A 13346-nucleotide genomic window follows, 5' to 3' on the forward strand; every position below is an offset into this window, starting at 1 on the left:
CACTGAGCATTACATTTATCTCATATCTCACCAAAATTGTACAAATCCTTTCCAAACCTCAGTATTTACACAGATGCTTCAGTTATACTCAGACAAATTATTTTAATAACACGCCTACAAGTCTGTGGTAGTTTAAGTCTGTCTGTGTTTGCACAGTAGAATGATCCCAGAGCAATTCACACTTTTTACTGCACTTCAGAAAGGTGGTAATCCCTCTTGGTATGTTATGTTAGGAGGAGAAGAACAAGACCATTTCTCAAATGTGGGTTGCATTTTCTAAGGATGCTTTTTAATGCCAAAAGTGCAAAGCTAGAACAAAAATATTGCACTTAAATCAATAGTACAAGTAGTTAAGTGTTGCTTAATCAAATCCTAACCTTCATTTTGATATTATTCCAACACCATTATGTTATATCTTTGAAAACTATACCTATTATGTTCATCATTGAAATCTGAAAATGTATTTAGTGCCTGACACAAAACTAAATCTCAGAGCATGTTGTGACAGTATTAGACCTGAAAGTGTCCACAGCGATGTTACCTTTAAGATTTAATCAGCTCACTAGTGTCAAGAAAATGTGTTTTAGGGTTTAAAAATAACACAAAAACCTGCCATTTTCACACAGACACAGTACAATAATGCAAACTTTAGTTGACAATAGACTAATTTAATATAGCCTATATCCTATAATATAACTGTAAGCTGCCTTTGCCAACGCTGTATTATAACGCATAGGCATTATTTATAGCCCTCTGTTAATACTACTGAATAAGGACATGTCTGTAGAGCCAGTTCCCCAGTATTCTGTTTATTCTTGTGACAGACAAAGAGCAGATCTTTCTGCGCAGTGCATTGGCCAATGATGAATAATATTACAGTTCATATTGAATAAATAAATTATTAAAATATAGCTTGTAGAGTGTTGTGTAAAATGTGTTTGACCCAAAAATCACAATGACATAATTAATGGATATATTTGCCTTTATGCAAGAGTTGATAGAATAGGCCTACAATTTAACCCCAAATCACATTTGCTGCGTGGACCAGAGCCGTATACGTCTCTGTGCGTGGCGGTATTATTCCGCCCCCTGTGGGGACGTTGAGGAACTACATTTGTGTGTTGCCATTATCTGCTTCCTGTGACCTCTAGTTTCCGGGGGGACGAATTTCAGAGTAACACCACACGATAGGAAGGTTGGTGCTTGCTTATTTGTTTCTAAGTGGTTTGTAATTATTTTAGTGTAATGTTAACAAATGTTTTACGGAATGTATTTATTTTCTCCGCAGCTCGTTTTATGCGTAACTTACGTAGGCTATTAAAGGTAGAAAGGGACACTTACACCTCGTATGACGGTTATGGTTTAACGTTACTGCAAAACAAGTTTGTAAAAAAATTGAACACTTGTACAGCATGCTAAAAAACTAAACAATAGCTGCTGCTGTTAAAGGATAAAGATGCCTTGCCTTTGTTGTCTTAAGAATTCCCAGGGAAACGAAATGTGCCCTCTGCATACAGTTCTTTTTGCCAGTGCCTTTTTGGTCAGAGGGCTCTCTCTCTCTCTCTCAGACTCAGTAGCATACATCTTGGCAATGCTCCCTCTGACTTTCTTCCCCTGTATATGTGCCCACCTCCTTTTGTTTTAATAAAGTAATATGTCTGAATATTTCCCGCCCACATTTCTCCATCTCCATGCTGCTGCAGGATGGCTCTGTGTGCAGTGAGGCGACATCTCCTAAAGAGCAGCAGCAGCAGCAGCTGCTATGGAGCCTGGGCCAGGTAAGGGCTAAGCCAGCATTGTTTATCACCATGCTGGTCACAACAAATAAAGTCATTAATAAAATTACATCAAGTCTACCGAATTGAACCCACATTATTTGTTCACAAATCGTAAACAGAAACCAGTCCAACAAGCAAAATGCATTTCTGAGGTGCTTGTTTATTTTATTTTTTAAATGCCAATCTATAAAAGTAATAACTTCTCTGACTCATGACTTCAATGAGTCGGAATCAGAGATGGTTCATTCTTGTTAGTTTGTTTGTGTGGCTCTGTACTATGCCTCCTTCAGGCTGATTTACAGGGAGGTAAGGGAGTGTTTTAAGAGCATTCCTCCAACTCCTGTTTGTGAGTGCAATCATGAACAGTCAGTCCTGAGCAACACCAGTCTGATTTCCATTAGGCAGTTTTCATACCATTTGTTTATACCCTTACAATTACATATGCATTTTCATTTTGATTTGAAATAATTTGATAGCCTGGTTGACACAAGACCCTTCTCAGTTGTAACTGAGAGTTGACTTGCAGAGCAAATCTCACATTTGCTGGAAGTTCGTCAGGGTTTTCCCGGGCTAATAATTTGATTGATTTGATTTTAAAATCACTCAAATATCATTTACTTTATAAATGTTGTTCGTCCAAGGCTGCTCCAGAGAGGTTGCGTGTACTCCAGCGTCCATTGCTTCAACCAGGGGGAGATCAGAGAGAAGCTGCAGGCCTTTCCTGGAGGATCCATTGACCTGCTCAAACAGGAGTCTGGCATCGCTGTGCTGAGCATCAACTACCCGTCCCGCATGAATGCCTTCTCCGGTAAGGTGACTGTAACACTGTATATATTCCGATTAATTAGTGCAGATTTTTTTTTGTTCTCAGGATGAAACCCATTTGTACACAATCAGTTGTACACAAACATAAACAAATGGCTCTGCAGCCCAGTTTATTGTTTGGAGTTTTTCGTTCCTCCCAGGCAGTATGATGGTGGATCTGGAGGAGAGGGTGAGCCAGCTGGAGAGCTGGATAGACTGTAAAGGCCTCATTGTTCAGGGTGCTTCTGGAACTTTCTGCTCTGGATCGGACCTCAACGCTGTCAGGGCGATATCTAACCCACAGGTAGCAAAGTAAAATAGTTGACAGTATCTCTCTGCTGTGACTGTCTGCATACTGCTGCAGGCAATCTGTCTGCATCTCTTTACCGTTGCCTCTGTTTATTTCCTTGTAGGATGGGATGAAGATGTGTATGTTCATGCAGAATGTTCTTACACGACTACTCAGGTAAGGGCTTTCATTTTCCTCTCTACTGCTCTGATAAATATCAATGCAGATCCACGACGTTCCACTTCCGGGATTGCGCCGGTGCCACTGGAAATTCCGCAGGATGTCCCTCTTTTCGGCCGGATGTCTGTTACCTTCCGCTTTCCATGTGTTGTAATTTTAAACTCCGGTGGATTTATGAATCTGAGTTTTCTGTTGCACGACTAAAACAACTGTTGAACGTACACACATTCCACCAAAACAAGTTCCTTCCCAAGGCTATTTTGCAGCGGCACCGTAGCTCCGTCCGGCGCTTACCACCGCCCAAGATGATTGTGATTTGGTTTAAAGAAATGTCAATAAACCAGAGCACGTTTTTTTCTCCCATCCCGGAATGCTGTGTGGACTCGCCAGACCTTCCTCCGCAGCGCTGTGGAGGAAGGTCTGGCAATGCGAGACTAATGCAGACTAATTCAGCAGCAACCCATCTGAGTTAAAGGAGTTGGAGGTCAGCTGTCATGTAATGTGTGCACCACAGTATGCTGACAGAGTAGTTCTCTCAGTGCAGGCTGCCTCTGATCTCTGTTGCTCTGGTGGAGGGGAGAGCGTTGGGAGGAGGTGCAGAACTCACCACTGCCTGTGATTTCAGGTAATGTTTTCTTAATACAAACGAAAAAAAGTAAAATCCCTTAGAATCTCTTCTACGCCATCACCTTTCATCCAAAGGTTTGCTGATAATCTAACTTGTCTGTCATCTCTCTCTCTCTCTCTCTCTCTCTCTCTCTCTCTCTCTCATATAGGTTAATGGCATCTGGTAGTGTGATCCAGTTTGTCCATAAACACATGGGCCTGGTCCCAGGCTGGGGCGGTGCCGCTCGACTTGTCCGCATTGTCGGAAGCCAGAATGCACTGAAGCTGCTTGGTGGTGCTCTAAAAGTGGATCCCGAACTTGGCCTGCAGATTGGACTGGCAGATGGAGTCCTGGACGTCCCCCAGGCAGAGGAGGGTGCAGGGACTCTCCTCCAGCGGGCTGAAAACTGGCTCAGTCACTATACAAATGGAGCTGCCCCAGTGGTCCAGGCTGTGAAGAAGGTAGTGCTGTCAGGGAGAGAGCTCCCTCTGTCAGAGGCTCTGAGGACTGAGAAGGATGTATTTGGTACAGTGTGGGGCGGTCCAGCTAACCTGCAGGCTCTGGCCAGCAAGTCCAAACACAGATGAGTTTCTAAGAACTTCCTGAGATCAGCCAAGATGTTCAACTGACACATTTTTGGAAAGCCCTGTCCAGGTCACAGTTGTGTGGAAGAGAACTGCTACAAACTGACTCTAGATTGACATCAGTACACTTAGTTAGTTCTTTGGTGTGCTGAAGACATCTACAAGTGCTTCTCATTTAATAATCTGAATGTTGTGTGGACTCTGGGAATGTAGAGACACATGTTTTGCTTGCAAAGACAAGGACTTAAGCTGCATCATTGTCTCTAATCCACTGATAAGAGATCAGTCATTGTCACATACGTTAATGGTTGTGATGTATTTTGTTTGGTATCTCTCTATGTGACATTATAGCTCATTATCACAAGAGGAGGAGCTGAGATAACAAAGTTATAAACAGTGATGCTGATAATGTGCTTGTTTTGTTCATATATTGCAAACATACCTTTGTGGGAAACGATGGAATTAGGGGAGTTTTTTTAGGGGATGAAAACTGAATTAACACCATAAATAAAAACTCCCATTCCTTTGGGGTTATTATATTTTAGAAACTGGACTCTGCAGCCTCCTGTTTACGACAAAACATGTATTAGTTGTGGTGCGTCAGCTGACCTGAGAAATGATTTTGTTTCATTAATACTCTACACTGATTCCTGTATATGAAGAATTATTAGGTTTAGATATCTGTAATGAACAGTGAATATGCTGTATTATTCCATGGGTATTATACTCTTATATTTTCAGTATGGATGAAAACAAGGGCCTAAAGGACTCCATCATCTAAATCCCTTAATCTGTCTGCTTCCCTGAAGCCCTGACAGATAGAAGCATACAGATGCTGATGAGGTATAACAAACATAAGGCATCCACATTTTTCCGCTTTGCCTACCAGTTTTGTAGGTTAACTCAGCGGATCCTTTAGATTCCTCCGTGCTCATTGTGTGTCATTGAGCATCCCCACCCTTTCTATTTTACTGGGAGATTGTTATTGTAGCTGTAGGTAGGAGCATTATTTGGCTCTGCACAATGACAATGGCTTTCGTCTATGCATGCGAAAAGATGCTGAAGCACAGGGCCAGATGAAACAGCTAAAGGTGCAGTAGGTAAGACTTATAAAACTAACTTTCTGTCATATTTGCTGAGACTGACCCTATGTTCAAGTAGAACTACATGAAGCAGGTATTTTTTTTAAATTTCACATTTATTATATATTTATGAGCCCATGCAGCAAGTGAGGCATTACAAAAGTGCACCGACTGAAATGTCAATAGGACCGATCCCTGGACGATGCCAGGCCTTTAGCTCCCGTTTCCCTTCCTGAGCTCGTGTTTCCTGGCCAGACAACCAGCTGGAGTGTTGATAGCTGCTGTGGCCAGAATACCAAACACCTACAAGGTGAGTGAGGGAAAGTCAGGAGTTGACCTCATGACATACAGCACACACTTGTTTATATGGTTTCCCAACAACAGAAAAAAAAGGTGTTCTTGTGTTATGGATTAGTTATCAGTATCTTTCTTGTTACACCTATGCTGACAATATATGTATAGCTACTCAAGGAAACCACAATGACTTCTTATTCTGCTATAAGCTGTTTTTGTCCATATGTCATGTGGATGCTTTATATGAAAAATAGATAATGAATATTTCAGCTGAATCCAGTGGGAAGAATGTGACCCCCCCCTTACAAAATACTTGAGGTGATAGTGTGGAAAAACTGTGGTGAAATCTTACAATGGGCCCATTGATAGTGCTACTTATGTAACACGTACTGTATATATATATATATTTTAAAATGGACAAACTCACATGCACCCTATTACACAGTAAATAAAGCATAATCATATACAAATAATCAGAGACAAGGTGCTCAAATATCATTTTAGGATGATGAAATGACAATTTATTCTTAAATTACAAACCATGTAACAAAACGTTGCCAATCAAAAACTGTTACACAAACTTTATTCTTCAGAATGGAAAGTCAGACTGAGCTGATGGTGCAAGCATGTAAGAATTATAAAAAGAAATAACATAACTTGAAACCTCTGCAGCATGGCCAATAGCAGTGGCATGTTCTTGTTCTCTTACTGCCTCAAGATATCATACATAAGAGGATTTACAACCTTAAGAAACGCAGAAAAACAAACAAATGAAACGAAAGGATTTACTCAAACTCAACCAAAAAAATATTTCTCATCATCCTGCCGACCAGTAGTGTTCAAATAACTCTCTCTTCAAACATGCACAAATCACAACACTTTAGAAACACCAATTGAGAATACTTTAGTCAGGAACAAAACGAATACTAACGAGGCTACAGAGGCCTCAACAGCTTCAAAATGAAAACACTGATACTTCACATTAAAATGCCAATTATTTAAAGCTGGGAAAGGTTAAAATATATTTGATATGTACTTCTATCACGCACATTTATTTAAAACATTATTTGTAATCTACACAGATTTTAGAAGCTGTGGGTTAATTGAAATCAAAGACAAACCATCGACAGGTAGACAGATAATCCTGTGAGCTCCTGTTGTAGAACATTTAAAATACCTACATTGCTTAATAGCGAAGCACTTCTCCGTTTCCTTTCTTTATCTGGATAAACAACCTGAAGATTTTTGTCGAACCACAATCTGCTCTGAAATGACACACTTTCAAAAGTCAACAGTTACATTTCAGAATGTTTAAGGAAAGGCTTCATAATCAGTTAAATCTTCAGTACGGACATTATTTAGGTATGGTGAAGTTGGGAAGAAGTTATCAAGGATTAAATTTGTTGCAAGAGTAGTCAGATGGCTTGAGCTCGAACAAGCCCAATTCTGCGCGCTATGTTAGCTGAGAGAGTTAAAGTGTCGATGATTACAATGCAGCGGTTCATGATAACGATAATAATGACACAGTTCCATTTCCAGGAGTAACATCCCCAGTCATGCTCTCTCCCTCGACTGTCACAGATCTGGCTGAGACTCCCAGAGACCCTGCGGGTATTAGGATAATCAATTTCAACACGAGACTACCTAGGATAGGCCGAAGCAGGTTGCCAAGCCATTTTTACATTTCAAATCCCACCATTTAAAAAGAACACTCGTGCAACCAAAATGGCAAAAAGTGAGCAGACTGATGGCAGCTGAACGCCATAATAAGTCTGTTTCCTCACATGATTTGCTGGATTGACAATCAGGAAATGCCATGGCTCACAACAACATGCTGTACCTATCTGACTCATTACCAAGCTGTACCTCCCGTCTCAGTACTAGAACGCTCAGTACTAGAACTGAAAACCCAACATTACTTCTACTTCTCATTGGTGTGTGTGTGTGTATATATATATATATATATATATATATATATATATATATATATACACACAAATATATATATATATATATATATATATATATATAATATATATATATATATATATATATACATATATACATATATATATATATACACATATACATACATATATATATATATATATATATATATATATATATATATATATATATACATATACACACACACACGATGAGACTGACAAACAAGTCATACAGATACATCCAGATCATTGTGAGCCAAATAGAGGCACCAAATTTGAGTTGTTTACCTAAAAACATGGGAGTATGTTATGCTTAACTTCTTTTACCGAGCAATCCACCCACATCCAATCTGTGACAGAATGAACGACAGCATACAGCGAGGAATAAATTAATGAAATGGAACATAGCCGTTGAGTGATGATGGTATCATTGATGACATTACACTTCAGTCACTGTACACTGGCCATCAGGCATTCTGGACCTTCCACTGCTACTGGATGAAGAGGGGGGAGAGTCGGACTCTGCGCCAGGAGGGGCTCTGTCCTCTGGATTCAGTCTTTGCCTCCGTGGCCTATCCTCCCAGGGCTCCACGCGCTCTCCGTCTCCCCCCTCTTCTTCTTCCTCCTCCTCCTCTTCCTCGTCGTCGCTCCAGTCACCAGAGCCAGACTCGTCCACGGAGGTGTGAGGGTCAGAGGACCTGGAGGGTGAGGCCTCCTCTTCCTCATCTTCTTCCTCTCCTTCCCCAGCCTCAGACCGCTCGTGAGAAGGTGTGGGCCTTGGGCTGATCTGCAGTTGGGAGAGAGCATCCTCCAGAGTGGGGCTGCTGCTGCTGTCAGGCTGACCACCAAGGGAGGTGGGAGGTCTGGCAGGGGCTGTAACAGTAGAGGGGATACCTGTAACCGGCTGCTGTACACCTGCTACTGTGGTATCAGCCCCATCAGCAGAGTTCTCTCGACCGGCTGCCCCAATGGCCCCAGGAACACCCTCAGTGTCCAAACGCAGTCCCGCCACCCCCTTCTTGGGGATATCCAAAACGTCCCTCTTCATCTTGCGTCTACGACCGTGCTCGTTGCGCCTGTACTGCACCATGTTCTCCAAGTCGGCTACGTACAAAAACCCAGCAATCAGCATTTCAGCCGTTTTCTTGCCCTTGGAGAAAGCGTCCTCCAGCTCGCGGCTGGTTCGCTCATCATACTGCCACCAACCATTACGGCCCTCATAATACCAGGCATGATCACTTGCAGCCCCACCCCGACCTCCCGCCGATGCCTTTAGCTCCTCCGGAGAGAGAAGTGTAGGCCTTTCCAGGAAGTCGTCCGGTACTTCCTGTCTGCAGAGAGCACATCGTTTGCTCTGCCAGGATGCTCCCTTCACACACAGGAAACAGAAGACGTGATGGCATGGCAGTTGGACTGGGTGGACGCAGCTCTGCAGACAGATGGCACACTCTGGTACAGACAGGGCTGGGGATGAGCTGCTGGAGCCAGAGCGTGACGATTCAGCACTGTTCCCACTTCCACCACCGCTGTTGCTGCCTTTCTTACTTGATGGAAGCGAGCTAACCGAGTGGTCTACCTCCCCACAACTAGCCATCCTTAGGAAGTACTAAGGAAAGGGGGCAATGGTAAATAATGGTTACAGTGAGCATGTTAGAGTTATTATGTTTACTTCTTTTATCAGTACTATTCATTTAAAAAAAGAGAAATTAGAGATGCACCGATAGACCGGCCGTTGACCGGAATTGGCCGGTTTTCACGTGCTCGGCCATGACTGGCAGGTCAGTCTGACATATGCCGATTTCATGCCGTTCAATGCTACAATTAACGGACTACATAAGTTATACGTGTTACAGTTTTCAAGGACGCACGCACACACGGACGCGACAGCACAGTCTCTTCTTCCTTTCTCTCAACTTTTCCGCCGTGTGTTGCGCGTACCCGCTCGCGGTGTGAAGCGCGTCTCCGCGCTATTCTCGCACATGTAGGGAACCTCGTGAATTAACCTGCAACATGTCAGCTGTTTGGAAATTCTTCAGCATGTGTGCAGAAGATAACAAGTTTGCAATATGCAACACCTGCAAGGAAAAAGTAGGGCGTGGAGGGACGACACCAAAAACCAAAATCACATTTGTTTAGTTGGATATTGGATGTGAAAAGAAGGAAATGGTTCTAATATTGCACTGTAGATGTGTGTGAATTTCCCACACCAGGAGTAATTTATATTAGTTCTATTTTATAGTGATCCATTATCTGTTCAAAAAATGTTCTATGTTCTGTGCAAAATATTCTATTAAAGAAAAGATAGAAAATAAATATTTGTGTGTGCTGTAAAGAGGTTAGAAAAAATGAAATCGGAATCGGCTAAAATCGGTATCGGCTGGCCTAACTCAAAGCAAATCGGAATCGGCCTAGAAAGTTGTAATCGGTGCATCTCTAAGAGAAATCAGTATTTAAGATTATTATTGTTGTTGTTGTTTTAAGGTCCACCACTGATCAAAAATTCTAGTGAGACAATATATAATCTGCAATGACAGCACTTTTATATTTTGCTGCTGGTGTCCATGATCACATCAACTGCAGGTCACTGCCACTAAACAGCAAAAAGATGAAGATGAAGTTAAACTAAGAATCATAAAGTATAGCATATAGTATCGAAGGATACTCTACTTTATAAGTCATATGTAACCTCAAACAGGGCTGACAGACAAGCTATTTGATACTTACTGGAATTACCCTTAATTCTGATGTATCATTAGGAGAGCCGATGGACCTTCAAGCTTGCCACTGCCTAAAGAAAGAAAGCAGTCGGTGAAATGAATTTGTTTTCAGACGGTCCTGAAAATAAGTACAATTGTGATACACAATATCAAGTTATTCCTTATGTAAACCTTATATGACAAGCTGGCCTGATGTGAAAACGGATTAGCTAACGTTACAAGCGTTAATTCACTTAGCTATGACTAAAATACAAGGGTTTACTTAAGTCTGTGGAACAAAGGGCTGCTCTGTTAACTGACTACAAACAGTAAACTGTGTCAGCTAACTAAACCCAGCTGGCTTATGACAGCGGTAATGATGAACACAGCTAACGATCTAGCTAATATTCGCTGGTGACAAACTAGTTAATCTAACGTACAAAAAAGTAAGCCGTTTGTTGTTACAAAGTACAAACACAGGTCAAACAGTACAGAAGGATTTCTCGACTGGCAAAGCGACCATAACAATAGGACCTGTTGTAGCTAACTGGCCAGGCTGATGGCAGCATTCTGACTCCAGCAAATAGACGGAGATCATCGGACGGCGCTAGCTTTTTTTTTTTTTAGCAGGGAGACACAAACAACAAGGATAATGATTTTTCTCACAACATAGGCAATACAACGACTGCGTAGGTAGCGTACCTTTAGATGTTGCTGCGTTGGTCTGGTGTGTAATTACAATTCGTGAAACGGCACTAATTTCTAACGCTAATTTACCGACTTCCAATGTTAACTGGCTTTGTTTTCCTCCGAAAAAGGAGCTGAGATAAAGACGACGACGTAACAGTACGCGCTGACGCAAATTGACGTACACACGCACGCCCTTTATACTCTGTACGCATGACAGTGTGCTTGTCTTCCTGTTTGCTCGTGGCTAGAGGACGTTTGAGTCACAGAGGAGAGCGGCTAGTCGTACATTTTTTATTTTCACTAAAGTAAAAGAAAAAGAAGTAACAAACAAAAAATGTTTGCCCGTGCAGTGAGACCGACTGTGAGCCTGGCTCGGAGCCTTTCCACCTCGTCGCAGAACAACGCCAAGGTGGCGGTGCTGGGAGCGTCAGGCGGCATAGGCCAGCCGCTTTCTCTGCTTCTCAAGAATAGCCCCCTGGTGAGTCACCTCTCCCTGTATGATATTGCCCATACCCCCGGTGTGGCTGCAGACCTCAGCCACATCGAGACGAGGGCCCAGGTGACCGGCCACATGGGTCCCGACCAGCTGGATGCTGCTCTGCAGGGCTGCGATGTCGTGGTCATACCCGCCGGTGTGCCCAGAAAACCCGGCATGACCCGCGATGATCTCTTCAACACCAACGCCACCATTGTAGCCACCTTGGCCGATGCCTGCGCCCGCAACTGCCCCGAAGCCATGATCTGCGTCATTGCCAACCCTGTCAACTCCACCATACCTATTACATCAGAGGTCATGAAGAAGTATGGCGTTTACAACCCCAACAGAGTGTTTGGTGTCACAACCCTGGACATTGTCAGAGCAAACGCCTTCGTAGCAGACCTCAAAGGCCTTGACCCAGCTCGTGTCAATGTGCCAGTCATTGGAGGTCATGCTGGGAAGACCATCATTCCCCTCATTTCCCAGTGCACACCAAAAGTTGAGTTCCCTGCTGACCAGTTGGCTGCTCTGACTGGTAGGATCCAGGAGGCCGGCACAGAGGTGGTGAAGGCCAAGGCTGGAGCCGGATCTGCCACCCTCTCCATGGCCTATGCTGGTGCCCGCTTCACCTTCTCCGTCCTGGACGCCATGAATGGAAAGGAGGGTGTGGTGGAGTGTGGCTATGTCAGGTCTGAGGAGACAGCGTGCAAGTACTTCTCCACACCTCTTCTCCTGGGGAAGAACGGCATTGAGAAGAACCTTGGGCTGGGCAAGCTGACTGCCTTCGAGCAGAAGCTGGTCGCCGACGCCATGGATGAGCTAAAGTCTTCTATTAAGAAGGGCGAAGATTTTGTGGCTAATATGAAGTGAACAGGGGACATTAAGTCAGTTTTAAAAACAGACAAAAGCAGTTGTAATTGATCATTTGTTCCTGATCTTAAACATAAAAGGCATCCTGGTTAATTTCAAGATCTGTCAGTGTTTCCCCTTTTTTGTTTTTGTTTTAGCAGTGAGATCATCTTAATCAGAAATCCTGGTCTTAACCAAGGTCCTATTTACTGTGTATAATTTGTCTTCTCTGCCCAGACATGGCTTTATCTTGCACTTATAATTTGTGTACATACTGTACTGTGACTTGTCTATATTTTGCAAATGTCAAATTTAAACAAATTCATATATTTTCATGTACAGTCTGTATTAATGGGGATTTCTCTGCTTAATGAATGAGGAGGAAATACTGTGGTCATGCCTGATGATACCAATGTAGATGTTACCGATGAGCAAAATACTCACTCCACTAATAAACAGTTTAGCTTTAAAACATGATTCTTTTGTGACCACCTTCATTTTACATGTCAAATCTAGTTTGACAAACTTTATAGACACTGAAATAGATAATATATGGGTTCAAATGCGTGCAACTTAATATTAGAGAAGGGATTTAAATGAATTCTGTGTACTTTATGATTGAATTAAATTACAACATGTCTATCTTGCTGTGAAGTTGAAGCTTCTTGATGGTAGTTGTCATAGTTTCTTATTTGCAGAAAAATGAAAGAGGATCCATTGTCCCTGCGAAAACCAAACCAATAATTACTCCTATAATTTTGACTTGAGTAATGACTGGAGGTAGCATAATTACTTTAAACTGCATGTTTGATTCACAATATGTGCTGAGGAACACAACACAATAGTTATGGTGATAGTGATATACCTTCCATGCTACCATGGACATAACTGCTACTGGTATTTATTGGTAGCTCTGTATATTTCTCAATTGCAACAGAATGTTATATTTCTCTTTAGTGACACTAAGACAGTGGTTCCTAACCTTTTGTCCTTGGCGCCCCCCCTACTTATGTCTAAGAAAAGCTGAGCCCCCACCCCCCCGAAACCGAAGTTGAGGTGACTCTCG

General features: G+C 42.5%; 3 protein-coding genes across 4 annotated transcripts; 2 read left to right on the forward strand and 1 right to left on the reverse strand.

Annotated features, from left to right (window-relative positions):
* The first annotated feature begins 1145 nt into the window (after window positions 1-1145).
* echdc1 (enoyl CoA hydratase domain containing 1) lies at window positions 1146-4790 on the forward strand. Of its 2 annotated transcripts, XM_078253470.1 has the most exons (7): window positions 1146-1195; window positions 1704-1778; window positions 2420-2586; window positions 2744-2886; window positions 2996-3048; window positions 3596-3676; window positions 3828-4790. In XM_078253470.1, exons 2-7 carry the CDS (start codon window positions 1705-1707, stop codon window positions 4243-4245), a joined length of 936 nt encoding a protein of 311 aa, XP_078109596.1. In that variant the 5' UTR covers window positions 1146-1195; window position 1704; the 3' UTR covers window positions 4246-4790. The 2 variants fall into 2 exon arrangements, with proteins under 2 accessions (XP_078109596.1, XP_078109597.1); XM_078253471.1 differs by lacking the exons at window positions 1146-1195; window positions 1704-1778 and having other exon boundaries at window positions 2506-2591.
* A 2947-nt stretch (window positions 4791-7737) lies between these two features.
* LOC144519933 (E3 ubiquitin-protein ligase rnf146-like) lies at window positions 7738-11099 on the reverse strand. The gene is made up of 3 exons (XM_078253468.1): window positions 10966-11099; window positions 10292-10355; window positions 7738-9173 (listed from the first exon to the last, which is right to left on the reverse strand). Exon 3 carries the CDS (start codon window positions 9159-9161, stop codon window positions 8007-8009), a length of 1155 nt encoding a protein of 384 aa, XP_078109594.1. The 5' UTR covers window positions 9162-9173; window positions 10292-10355; window positions 10966-11099; the 3' UTR covers window positions 7738-8006.
* Window positions 11100-11181: 82 nt separating this feature from the next.
* On the forward strand, window positions 11182-12757 carry mdh2 (malate dehydrogenase 2, NAD (mitochondrial)). Its single transcript, XM_078253469.1, has one exon. It carries the CDS (start codon window positions 11288-11290, stop codon window positions 12299-12301), a length of 1014 nt encoding a protein of 337 aa, XP_078109595.1. The 5' UTR covers window positions 11182-11287; the 3' UTR covers window positions 12302-12757.
* The last annotated feature ends 589 nt before the right edge of the window (window positions 12758-13346 follow it).

The sequence above is a fragment of the Sander vitreus genome, chromosome 6 (assembly GCF_031162955.1).
Source record: "Sander vitreus isolate 19-12246 chromosome 6, sanVit1, whole genome shotgun sequence".
Taxonomy (NCBI): domain Eukaryota; kingdom Metazoa; phylum Chordata; class Actinopteri; order Perciformes; family Percidae; genus Sander; species Sander vitreus.